Here is a 13,177-nt window from a genome sequence, read left to right as displayed (position 1 = left end):
TCATGATGACGGGCACAGTATGGAGAGAACCCCGTGGCCTGTCACAGCCGGGAGAGGCTCCCAGCCTCACCTCAAGCATAGAAGCGGCCACAGGCCTGACGGGAGGGCTTGGGAAGCACCTGCCAGCACAGCTCCAGGGGCAGCCAACAAAGAAAGGGAAAGGCTGAAACAAGCTCACTCCGCCTTTTCAAGGGGGAGACATTTCGCCCCAAGTGAAGACAGAAGCACCCAAGAGACCAGGCGCTGAGCTGAGGCTGAGCGACCGTGCTCAGTCAGCGTGGGCGCAGGCCCTGAGCCTCCCACAAGCTGCTCCACAGCTGACATCTCATTCGCAGAGGGAGGGAACACCCCTCGTGGGCGGGAGCACCTGAGTCCTGAGAGGTGCTGGGAAGGGCCCCCAACCTTGAGGACAGGCTCAGTGAGGTGCAGTCCCAGTCCCCCCTGCCACCTGCCCAGGGCCCCGCCCCCCGCCAGCCGGCTCACCGTGCGGGCGGCATGGGGCGGGCTACTTGGGACCAAGCCGTTCCTTCCCTTGCACACCAGCAACCTCTCCCAGCATCACCCACAAACCGAGGAACACGGGGCCTGGGCCTGTCCACCCAGTGCCCGCCCACTCCTGAGCCTTCTCCCAGCTCACGTGCACCTTGGCCTTGACCCTGTTCCTGCCCTCCTGGCTTCTGCAGCCTGCCGTCCCCCGCCCAGGGGGATGTGATACTGCCGTGATCCTGATTGAAACACTGTCACCCATGGAAGACACTGGCCTCCAGGGAAAAATGCAAGTGGGCGTGAGGCCAGGGGACAGGGCGTGCGAATCCGCGTCTAGGGACCCACTTTCAACTTTGCTGGCAGCATTTCTGTGAATGCAACAGTTGACTTCAAAATGAAGTTCAGAAATACGTTGGTGTCCCCGGAGATACCAGTCCCTGTCCCCAGCTGCAGAACATCACACTGGTGAGACACTCAACAGACATCGGTTGACTCCCTGGGGTTGGGCTGGCGGCGAGACGCACAGCACCAGGGCCTCAAGGGCTCAAATCTGGGGGCTCGACCACTGAATATTCGTCGGTTCCATTCAACCACCAAGAGATGCAAGGGGCTGACACCCGAAAGATAGGGCGGTAAGTCTGAGGCCAGGCGGTGGCGGCGGGCTCTCTGCACGAAGGGAGACTCCTACAGTTTTCTGGGAGGAGGGAAGGAGACACGGCAGATGAGCCCGGGACCCCTCTCCCTCGCGGTGGCGACAACAGCAGTCACCACCTGCGCCACCCGCAGAGAAGCGCCACAGAGGTGCGCGCCCGCCCGGCGGCAGCTCGCAGGTCCCGCGGCACACAGAGCGGAGCCGCCGCGTCTCACACCCTGGGCGGGCATCTCGGGGGCTGATGCTCAGAGCCCCCCCGGGCCCATATGGGACCAGATGTCTCCGCAGAGCAGAGGTTTTGGAACACACAGCTAAACCTCCCTCGGAGGACTCACGCCGGGCTGTTCTCATGGGGCTCTCTGGGGCGGGGGGCAACAGCGCAGGGAGAATCAGGACTCTGTGCCACATGGCGGCCACAGATGCCAAGAACAAGACCACATCTGCCTCTGCCTCTTGGGGCCGGCGGGTGCAATACCGGCTCTACAGCCTGGGTGCGGAAGGGCACCCCCAGAAGGCGGCGAGACCCACGCACCTGGACTCTGAGGGAGAGACAGGAGTTTCTCCTGCTCACAAAGCCCAGCAGGCCGCACACTCCAGCAGTTGCCCCGCCCGGCTCCCCTGCTGGTACCTCTCAAGGCTTTGAGTGACACCCAGGAGCAAACCCAAGCGAGGAGGGCCTATCACTGAGGTCGGGAGGTGGAGGGGAAACAGCCATCAGCTCTGTGCACAGACCCACACTCTGCTGTAGCCGCAGGCCTGCCCTGCCTCAGAGAGCCCAGAGAGGCCCAGCTCAGGAAACCAGCCCTGAGAGTGGACAGCGTGGGCCCGCCAGCACCCACATACACTGCCTGGCGCGTCAGGTGGGGCCGTCCACGACCGATGCATCCTCCGTGGCTGCAGGGCGAGGGTCTGCACCAGCAGCCAGCTGCGCAAGTCAGGTCTCACGGGATCGGCTTACTGTCACTCAGCCACACGTATGAAAGTCGGTTTACGCTCCTACTTCCCCGATGACTTGTGTCACAAAACTGGTCATCGATTTCCACACCAAAGCCCCAACCTGGAGTTGAACTTTGGAAGGTCCTGATGGGCTAAGTGTCTTGTGGTCTTAAACTCTAAGTGCTGAGTTCTGCCTTCCGCCACTAACTCGCTTCTTCCCTGGTCCCTGTGTGTCACAGGACAGAAGTCTCAGACTGCTCGGGTTCTCTGCAAGCATAAGCGCTGCCACCTGAGCCCTGCGCCAAGGTCTGGCCCAGGTGCCAGCCACGTAGCTGCAGTGCACAGTCTCGCCAGAAGAGGTCCACCTGAAGCCAGGTGCCCACAAGAGGCCTGGAGCTCAATAGAAGGATTCTGGTCACAGACTAGACTCTCATCCCTAAGGGACACAATGTATATCGAACACCGCCAAGGGGAATACAACGGAGGCACAAAGTAACAAAGCCAAGGAACCCCGCAGGAGCCCCAGACCACTCTCCTTGCTGAGAGGGAAAGGAAGCAAGTGGGCCCGGGGGTAAGTAGGCAGGGCCATAGCCAGAAGAGCACCAGTCGGGGGCGGCACCCTCAGACTCACCACTCCTGGTCTTCACAGTTGTACCTCCCAGCTCAGGAGTCAAAAGCCCAATTCCAGCCTGCGCCTGCACAGCTAGGGGCGAGCCTACCTGGGCCTTCATGCCAGTGTCTCTGCAGGGCGCTCGCGGGGTGCGGGACGCAGCCACGCTAACCCACCCTGCCTTGGCTGCACTCACAACACTGCCCTGGCCATGCTCTCCCATGCCCAGCCCAGCATTCAAGCACCCCCTTCCTGGTGAAGCCCCTCTCTGTGGCAGGGAGCTCCCAGCCCAGCGCAGCTCCAAGGACCTCACCTGGGCGCCTCAGTCCAACCGCGCAGTCAGCCCAGAGCCGTCTGCGCTCCAGGCCTGTTTGTTTAATGTTTGCCCCGATTTCACCTCCCTCCCTCACACGCCAAATGTCTCAAAAGCTAGCCCTGTATCTGAAGGCTGTTAGATGGCAGCTGCCAGTAAGCACTCTGAGGAGTCGCAGCAGAGAGCCACAGGCGGGAAGGGCCTGGAACCAGCCCACGAGTTGACCTGCCCGGCAGCCCTGCAGCCGGGCCCAGCCCTCGACTGGCAGTCGCTAGGCGGAAAAGAGGCGACGGGCACCCTTGGAGGCGCTGTTTGTGCAGGCACAAAGCAGGCTTTCTCGACTTCGGCACTTCTGAAGTCCTGACTGGGGGCTGCCTGCGCGTCAGGGGGATCGCAGCTCGCCCAGCCTGCTGTCCGGTCTAAAGCGGTCTGCAAACACGCCAGGGGTGCTGGTGTGATGCAGGTGCACTTTTCCTCATACTCTGACAGCCAAAAACATGCCCAGCCTGATTTCATCTTTAAATCTAAAAAAATGACCTTGTTCCCCAACAGATTGGCTAATTTGTGCGAAAAAGCCTGTTCCATTAACTTGTGTCTGCACATTTGGACAGACTATACCTTCCGCCACAATTAATAAACTTCTCAACAATAAGGGAAATAAGGAATAACAGGTAGGCCCATTAATGCTGTAAAAGAATTGTCAAGGGTATCACATTTGTTACAGTCTACACAAGGTGATCTTATCAGTCATGCGTGAATTTTATTACTTCTTGAACAACTTCTGACTAAACACTGACTTTTGGAATGTCCCTGCTCTACCACACCAGATGTGGGGCAGTTTTGTCGCCTAAAAGGCTTTTCTGCAGGCGGTCATGAAGAGACCTGGCTCTTAAATAGACCAACATCAAACAGCCCCAGGTAAAGGACTCAGTCACTTAAAATCTCCACATTCCAGTGCAGTTCCAAGGACCAAAACTGTACTTAGTAAAATCAGATTTAGCTGACACTGGGAAAGCAAACCAGTGACTAGAACAGAATACCCAAGAGCCTGCACTCCCACCCGTGTCCGGAGGCCTGCCGTCATTCCAGAACACTCCAGCAGACAGCAGAGCTGGCTTCCTCGCAGGCAGGCTACAGGCAAGGACAGCTTCGGAGGCCGGGCCCGAGAAACAGCGCAGCAACGAGAGCCCACCTGAGCTCGCAGCAACAGGAAGCGGCAGACACGGAGCTGCAGCCGCCCCAGCGTCAGCCCCAAGGCCGGTGGCTAAGACCCAGAATGAGAACTGGGAGCAAAAGCACCGCACTCTCGGCACAGTGAGCCAGCGCGGACGTTAAGCGGTGGGTGTGCAGACGCACACTCAGAGAAGTTCAAGGTCCCATTTGGCTCCATCGATATTTTATGAAGCGAAGTCAAATACCTACTGCATACCTACTGTGGGCTCATGCTTAACAACTTCCTCAAGTTTAGAAAAACAAAGCTGAGTCTGACCTGACGACAAGACTCATGGTGTTTTACGTGTTTGAGTGCTTGGGGAGGATGTTGCTGTGAGCATAAAGTTCCTCTGCAGTAAAACGGCTGTAAAGTGATGTGACTGGTAGAAAAACAGCACTTCCTGTAGTGATGAAATGATATCACATGTTCTGCAAATAAAATATAGCAGGGGCTTCTTTCTCCTCCCCCCGGCCACCTTTGCAGATGCTGGGGGGGTGGGGGAGCCCGCACCCAAGGCAGGAAGACGCGCCCGTGAAGATGCTGAAGTCGCTGGAGCTTGTCGGTCTGGGCGTCGGTTCCTCCCGCACCGCGGCGAGTAGGTGCGGAGAAGCAGACTCCGAAGCGGCCAGAGGGGCAAACAAAAGTGGCCGTGCTCGCCAGCCTGGGCCAGCCCTGCGGAAATCCGGGCGGTCACTCTCCCAGGCGGCCCCCACCGGCGCCCACCACGGCAGAGTCGAGAGTCCTGGCCTGGGCACCGTGTGTGGCATGCCACGTGTGTGCGGCCTCCCGGCTCTGACCCTGGCCGTCTGAGAGCGCTGGAGGCACCAGACAGGAGGCAAGAGAGAACCATGCAACCTGCTCCTTAGTAAAGCTGGCCAGAGTTTGCTTAAACTAAAATAAACATAGCAGCACAGACAGAAAGAACAGCCACATGGCGCCCAACTCAGGCTGTCAAACTGCCCCGAGGAGGAGACAGAGCGCGGCCCTCTCCCACTCGTCACCCACCAGGCGCAGCGGCTCAGAGCTGAGGAAGAACACCCCCCACACACAGCCCTGGAGGGGCCTCGTTGCCCCTCCAGAACGCGGCTGTCCGGGGTAGGGATGCTGAGGATGAACGGCGGCAGGGAAAGGCTGGGGCAAAGTCGCCCGCCCGCTGGCTCACGGGGCTGTTCGCGCCCCCGCAGTCACAACCCCGGAGTGCCCGGCGCTCTGGGAAATGTGAGGACATCAGCACTGAGGTTTAGCAAATTAACTGCCAACACTGCCCTGCAGACAGACGTGCCACCCCTGCTGGCGTCTGCACACTTAGCACACGTGTGTTTAACTACACATATGTAGCTGTAAACAGACAGCGTGCAGGGTACCAGGGATTCACGTACAGACGTCATCAACAGGGAAAACCCACCAGCGGACTTCTGTTCTCTTGGGGAATTTATGCACAGAGCACCCTGCTGTGTCAGGTACGGTCTAGAGCTTTTACAGTCGCTGGGCTCTCAGTTTTGGCAAAACGCCAGGGTTTTCCTGCCATAGGCATGGCGTTACGCTGCCACCGGTGAGGGCAGATGCAGACGGCCCCTCCAGTGGCGTTTCTGTGAGAGCGGAAACAAAGCCTTTCCATGGAGAGGAAGCGGTCTGGGAGCCTCCGAGGCCGAGCGCGCAGGTGTGTGAATCCCGCCCCCGCCCTGGGCTCGGCCGGCTCACCTGGATGACCTTGTAGAAGTAGGCGTACTGGCGCGCCGTGTTCTTGTACTGGCTGAAGACGTCGTGGATGGCTTGGGTCGACTGCAGGTATCGGACTTCGTCTTCCTCGAAGTAGAGCGGGGTGTCGTACTCGCTGGGCAGGGTCTGGATGTAGGGCTGCCAGAAGGAGTTGGGGTCGGCTCGCTCACACAGCAGGTGGAAGGCCAGGGTGATGTTGCCCATGGCTTGAAGAATTCGGTCTTGAGAATATAAGGGCCCTGGATCGACCAGAATGAACCGTGTTGACTCACACAGCTTCTTCGGAAAGGAGTTTTGTATTACTGTGGACAGTCTATTTAATGGTATGTACACAACCTAGACATTACAGTTAAATAACCCGAACGTCCTGCCTCAGCTAACGTGGTCTGCGTCCGATGTGTGACTGTGTCAGGACCCATAATGTGGACCGGGGGAGTAGCTCCCTAATGGAAAAACCACCAAGTATAGCCCTCAGTGCCAAAACAAGTGTAGCTTTTTCTTATTGTGCTTTGCTTTAAACAGTCAGAAATTATTCTCACCCAACACTGAATTTTTAGCAGACTCCACGGTCATCAGTAATTTCCGTGGCACCCATAAAAATAATTCTTCTGCCTAAGGGGGAAAAAAGGAAAATATTAGAAATCACTAAAACATGGCACAACCTCCAACTACTTCTGTGATCAGAAACCCAAGCCCGTTGCCACGACTTAGGGGACAACAGCAGACACGGCCTTTCTAATTGTCCACATTCTAGAACATTGGAAAGTCTAAGCATTTGTGCTATCACTGGGAGAGCAGAAGCTTGGCGTAAAATCCAAAACCAATACTAACTGGACAGACGCAGAAGACAAACAGCACTTTCGGAAACTTGAATGGGAAGCAAATGTAATGATCCGGGGGAGAACAAAGGTTTTCTTACCGCTTGCTATACTTATATCGTTAAAGTCCTAACACCAAACACAGCAACTTCCCGGGCGCAAAGCCTGTCCGCTCCTGTTGCCGAAGCGGAGTAACCTGCTTCCTCTCCTGCCTTGTCTTTAAAGCACGGCAGTTACCAGAGGCTCGTTCCGCGGTCCTCACTGCTTGCTGCGCCGCCGCCTCACTTGGGCGATGCGAGCCGCTCCTGCGCGGCCGCCTGCCGCCGCAACACTCCCTACACCACCTCGAAGGAGCGCGGCCGAGCGGCTCGGCCACGCAGCAGACCTCTGCGCGCGCTCCGAACGCGCGCGCTGCACGTGTGGCGTCCTGGGTATCGCCGACTCGAGTTTGTTCTTTCAGACGCCCCAGAAACCACAGCCGCTGTTCGGGGGCAGCGACCGCACTGACGCTGAGTCGCCCCAGAGCCTCATCTGGCCCAAGAGCTGCCTCAAGACACCTTGTCCCTCTCCCCACTCTAGCAGCCACCACGCGAGCGTGCCTTGCCAAGGACCAGACGCAGGCTTCGTGAAAGAACAGCGCCCGGGCTTGGGGCTGGCACCTGGTGCGAGAACCGCCGAGGCGCGTCGGCGCAAGCCGGCCGCGGGCTGACTGCAGCCTTTCGCAGAGCTGTGGGAGGCCGGGACCCAAGCAGATACGCCCTTTCCTCCGCCCAAATTCTGAACCAACTGACAGAGACACAAGAATACAACAGATGGTCCCCCAAAATATCACCCACTGCATCCCACAATTAGACAGACTCCCCCACCTAGTTACAGGCAGGCTGGAGCTGCCTGCCAATTCGGGGAGCGCTCAGTGGCAGAAACGCACGTGGGCAGCCAGCGCCGCTCTGGCCTGCCGGGTGCTGCTGCGGTCCCCTGTCCGGAAGGCGCACGGAGTGAGCACAGTGGCCCTGTGTGGAGGGCCACAGTCCTGCTCTTTCCCTGTCACCTCTGGTGTTGCTGTTCGGTTGGCGCCTCCCACAGCTCAGTGACCTGCTCTGAAGCCCGGCAGCATCCTCGACAGGGCCTGCGCCGCCACACCCACACCTGGCGCTGTGCGGCCGCCCTCTGCGCCACCCGAGCCCGCAACCTTCTCGTGACTGAACTCCCAGGGTCCTGCTCCACGTCCAGCAGAGACCAGCAATGTGAACGCACGAGCCCCGGTCGCTGGCCGACAGCACGGCTCCGGGGGCTCACTGGAAGGGGCGGCCTGGGGCCCATGGTCAATTAGGAGGCACTAAGGCCCCCAAGAGTGGGGGTGTTGACCACCAGCTGCCTGCTTCCCCACGCAGCTCAGAACAAGCCCCAGGTGTTTACCTCCATGCCTGGTGCCTCAGGAGAGCACCCCAACCCCGACCCGGGGATCCCATGCCCCACTCACACACTCACCTTGATATCTCTGGTCGCCCTCAAACCAAAGCTCTCTTCTTTGAAGTTAACCATTTCAAAACCCTCCACGGAAGCTCCGTTTTCAGAGGCCCATTTCATCAGATCAGGAAAGTAATCTTCTCTTTTCCCATCGAAAGTAACAGACAGACCTAAACAAGCCGTTTCAGAGAACAAGAGGTGCTTTTAGGGCCGGTGGCCTTCATGCTTGTCTCAGGAGGCGGAAGAGACCTTATCTAGCTCTAGGAGAGCACAGCATGCCAGTCTTGCAACAAAAATCAGACCTAATGGACAGAGTCACAGAACAGTTCTCAACTCGGGGCAGGAATGGGGGATCAAAGCCCGAGCCGCTGGGCCGGAGAGGAGCGGCTGATCTGGGTGAGGCGCGGTGGGCCCGGCGGGAAGGCACCCCGTCACACTGTCGTGGCAGAGGGGGCGGCCCTGCAGCCCCACGGCTTCTCTCACGTATATCTGTGCTCCCGGGCCCACAAAAGACACATCAGTGGCTCACACCTGCACACGGGAAGGCCCAGAGCAAATGAGTGTGCACCCGTTTCTGAGCTCTAGCTGGAGGCCCTGCAGCACCCATGTACAGCCACTGACACAAAAAGGACTGTTTCTCAAAAAGCCGAAAGTATGTAATGCACCGATGTAAAACCTGACGATACCATGTGCGGATGCAGATGTGTGCAGGGCCCAGGGAGGAGCAGAAACATCATGGACAAGAGACACGCCTTGAGCGGCAGGGCGGGCGAAGGCTGCAGGCCTGGCCTGGGCTCTGTCCTGGAAGGCTGAGAGCTCAAACACAAGGGACACCGGCTGCGGAGGCAGGAGGGGAAGCAGACGAGAAGAGCAGAGCAGGAAGGCCGGGGCCTGAGCACGACTCCGTGCGGGGTGTCCTTGCAGTTCTACTGCTTCCCGCACTTTCCATCGGGTTTGAGAAAGTCGCAAGGATGAGAGGCTATGCGAAGGGAAAAACATGTTTCACAAGAACCCAAGAGATGCGGGGGCTCTCTGCGGTCAGGAGTGGGGTGTGGGAGCCAGCCGGGGCTGCAGTCACGGTAACCAACGCCCACCCAGCTTGCGCCGCGGGCTGACGGGTGCTGTGTCTGCCAGAGGCGGTAACCAGCTGGCTGGGAGATGCACGCACGTTCCCCATCACGGCGGGCAGCAGCATCTGCCCAACCTCAGTGTCCACCGTGACAAACGGCCTGTGCCCTGTGGCCCTCAGGACACATGAAACCCTCTCACTGTGGGAGAGCCGGAGTGAGCAGCGCAGAGCACTCTGCGACATACACATCACGGCGCAGGCCAGTCGGGGCTGGGCCCACCTTTGCCAAGGACCACCACATGATGACGCACTCAGCTGGATTTCGAGAAGCTCCCCTGCCCCCTCTTTACGCTCCGCTCTTTGTGGGCCTGCACCCCTTTACTTTTGTGCTTCGTGGAACAAAATGAAAATGCTGAGTGAACTTTCTCAAGCTGCCACGTGCCGCATCACCAGCTCGGCAGGGAAATATCATAAGGTCTGCCAAACGCAACCCCCAAGGTCACAACTCGGGGGCTCAGGCACCTCTCTTACTCAATCAGAACGTGCTGGCATCCACCCTAACCACTGGCTGGCACGCGGCTCACTGGCTTGGAGCTAGCTGGGTGTGGACCAGGCGCACCACTCTGGGCTGACCTCAAAGCCCAAAGGAAACAGATTTGAACATTTATTTCAAAAGATAAAATAAAAAGTAGTTATGTCATTTTAGCCCCCAGAGACAAACTTCATTCGCTCCCAAAGCCCAAGAGTTTTCACAGCTCACCAAGCGGGGCTCGCGGACGGGAGGGAGGCGAGCCCCAGGCCAGTGCCATCCCCCGCTGGCTCTCCACGGCGGCCAGGGGCCTGAGCCTACTCCCCAGCCCGTCACCGCCGCTTCCCTGGCCTGGCTAAAACCGGAGCTCCCGTGGGACATTTACCTTTCTGTTTTTTCCGTATTTTCTCCACCAGAGAGCGGATCTGCACGTACTCCTCCCACTCCTTCCCCGGGCCGGGCGCGGGGCTGCTGCATTCTGAAACACAGGGCACAGTCAGGGCTGTCCACTTTGGCCGCCGCCGGTGCCCGGGAGGAGGGGGCCCTGCTTAGGGCTGCCGTGGCTGACGTTAGAGGGCGGCACGCACCACGGCACCCGTGACCAACGGGGGGAGGTGAGTGGGAAGCTCTGGAGCGTGTCAAATGCTCAGCCGCCACTAAAGGCCACCGATTCCGCGAGACCCCGGGACCCACGCAGGGCCAGGCTGCGGGACCTCGTTCTTGCTGCCCTGAGCAAGCTTGCTCAGAACACACTTGTGACAGGAAAAGCTAAAAAGATGAGCTAAAATGCAAAGCCTTTCCTGGAAAACGCTCCTTGAAGGTAAAAAGAAGGGGTGCAAATGCACAGGGTCACAGCCGCGCCGTGCCGCACCCACAAGCACAGGCCTCAGTCAGCGCTGGGGAGCGGCGGGGGGTGCGCCACCGCTGAGGGAAGGGGGCTCAGATTCTACGGGCGGCCGGAGCGGGAAGACCCACACCCGCAGGGCGGGCGGCAGTGGACGGCTGCCCGGGGCGCCCTGCCCAGCAGCGGCTCTGTGCTCTGGGAAGCAGAGCACGGCTCAGAGCTCTTGCTGGAGGGCCTGGCCCCTGCTCTCCCAGGGAAGGGGCACAAGAGGCGCAGGTCCAGGGAAGCGCGGGCTCAAACCAGGAAGCTCACCGCAGCTTCACCCTCCCGGCTACAAATACCGGCCATGGGCAGGGGAGCCCCGAGAACAGAGAGCGAGGCTGCCTGCCCACAGAGCGCCCTCAAGCTGGGGGGGAGAGGGGTGTGGCCCCTCAGGCTTCGGGGTAGGGGACCCAGGTGCACTCGGGAGGGACCTGACCACTCCAGGGTACCACCTGCTTCTGTCGAGGGGAGGGGAGGGGAAGCTGGGTTTCATTTAGATTGTCCTGTCACCCAATCTAAACTTGAGAGAGAACGAGGTCAGTGCTGTTAGTTAATAGAGTGACCGCAGCTAAATTTGAGACTTACAATTAAAATGACAATTCGCAATGAAAAGTGAACGGGAGCTGCAAGTTCAGGCGTAGGCACGTGAGCACAGGCACTGAACTGCCTTTCAGTCTCCCTCGAGCAAGACCGCGCAGACGTCAGCACGGAGCTGGGGACGCTACGGACGGCCAGTCTTCCACAGGGGGGTGTCCCAAAGGCCGGTCTCCAGATGGCCCTGCTCCGGGGGCCTCACCCCGCCGAGACAGTCCTGCCTGGGGATTCGGGGGATCAGCCGCTGCTGCTGGCCGCACTGTTAAAGGGGCCGGGCTGGGCCCAGAGCCCAGGGAGGCCACATCGGGTGGCTGGGGAGGCTTGACACCTATATTCCGCGGGGCCCTGTGCGCAGTAAGCAGGATCAAGGGGTGCTGGTAACCCCATTTCAGTTGGGGTAAATGCAGTTACAGTTTTCTCTAAATCTGGGCATGAGCTGTGGTATGCACACACACTTGCTACACTTCGTACCAGTGGCCACTCCCCCCCCCAAAGGACTGGGGGTGCAGGGGAGCTGTGCCCCCACAGGCTCGGGGGGCCAGGCAGGACTTACTCTGCAGCAGCTCGCTGGTTAGGTTCAAGGTCTCCTTGGGGGACACACTAGCTGATGCACCGGTGCCTGATTTTTGCGTTTTCACTCGGCTCTTCTTCCCCATTTTCTGGCTGCAGAGAAAGAAAAGACAAGGAGGGAAAGTTTACATTTCCAGGGGACAAAATCAAGCCGTAAAATGTCGCAGCAGTAGCTCAGCCTTAAGGTGGTACGATCTTAACATATCCTGAAGTTTCCTTCCAGAAACAGGAATGTGTAACAAGTATTAGTGTGTGGAAGTTCTCAAATGCAAACAGAAGTCTGCTTCATCATCTCTGGAGGAAGAGCTCACCCTTTCACTTCCAGAAACCATAGCAGAAGCCACCTTTACCCTGCAAGTTTTTCAGGCTACATAGGTTTTGTTGTAGAACCAAAACTTTTAGCCCAGGACACTACTGAGCTAGAGGGCACATATCACGGGCCCCCGGGGCACAAGAACCCACACAGCTCGCCTCACCCGCGTGTCCCTGTATTAAGGGCAACAGTCGGACTCTCTGAATAAGCATCGACGCATTCTGACACACAGACTTTACAGTCAGTCTGAGGCCTTCCCTGGACCCTGGCGTGGCCAGGATTCCACAGGACACTGATGGCAGACACCAGACTGGACCCCACAGCCTCCCAACCTGGCACTCCGACACCGAGCCCGGGACGGCCTCACATGTAAGAAGTGTCTAGAACATCCCACCAGCAGGTCAGACAGTAGGAGGGAGGCAGTAACAACCTCTAGGAGGTAGTAAGGCCTGAAACCCTGTGGGCTGAGATGCGACCAGGAGGTCGCCACGTGAAGAGAGGGCAGGCCGGTCTGCGGGGCAGAGGAGGCCGCAGCTGTCCTCGTGTCTCGGGCCTCCTGTCCCTCGCACTGTGAATTCCCCTCTGGCGCCACTGCCTGCCTTCTCCTGCTCACTCTGCCACCCACCCACTGTGGCCCTGGCCCCGATGTCCTGCACACTGGCTCACATCTCCGTGGCCCTCTCGACCCCAGGCCCCAGGAGGCCCACTCTGCTCCCGTCTGTGGGCGTCCCTACGCCCAGCCTGAGCAGACCCCCGTGGTTGGGGAAAAGCCGCCGGTTGCAGGGACGTGCACTGGCCTGTCAGCCTAGACACTGGCTTCCCTAGGCTGCGGCTCAGGGCCGAGTTTCTAGCTTCCTGGAACACAGAGGGAATGTCTCATTTGCTCCCCATGAGAGAGCAGTAAATATTTGGTCACTGATTTGAAAACACAATAGATCCCTTCGGCGGCAATGTTCCCAGTCAACTGCTGGCTCTTGCATTGTTCAACTCGCACTGAACAGC

General features: G+C 58.8%; 1 protein-coding gene across 1 annotated transcript in view; it reads right to left on the bottom strand.

Moving 5' to 3' along the window:
• SETD3 (SET domain containing 3) overlaps positions 1 to 11,953 on the bottom strand; it is a 43,557-nt gene extending 31,604 nt beyond the window's left edge. The window contains exons 1-5 of the mRNA XM_004682020.2: positions 11,846 to 11,953; positions 10,198 to 10,290; positions 8,236 to 8,384; positions 6,469 to 6,541; positions 5,912 to 6,168 (exon numbers count right to left, since the gene is read on the bottom strand). Coding sequence (XP_004682077.1) covers positions 5,912 to 6,168; positions 6,469 to 6,541; positions 8,236 to 8,384; positions 10,198 to 10,290; positions 11,846 to 11,948 — 675 coding nt within the window. The 5' untranslated portion in view covers positions 11,949 to 11,953. The remainder of the gene's footprint in view (positions 1 to 5,911; positions 6,169 to 6,468; positions 6,542 to 8,235; positions 8,385 to 10,197; positions 10,291 to 11,845) is intronic.
• Between the last annotated feature and the right edge of the window lie 1,224 nt (positions 11,954 to 13,177).

This window comes from Condylura cristata, unplaced genomic scaffold (assembly GCF_000260355.1).
Source record: "Condylura cristata isolate star-nosed mole 26May11 unplaced genomic scaffold, ConCri1.0 scaffold00013, whole genome shotgun sequence".
Lineage (NCBI taxonomy): Eukaryota > Metazoa > Chordata > Mammalia > Eulipotyphla > Talpidae > Condylura > Condylura cristata.
This window is presented reverse-complemented; position numbering and strand designations above follow the sequence as displayed.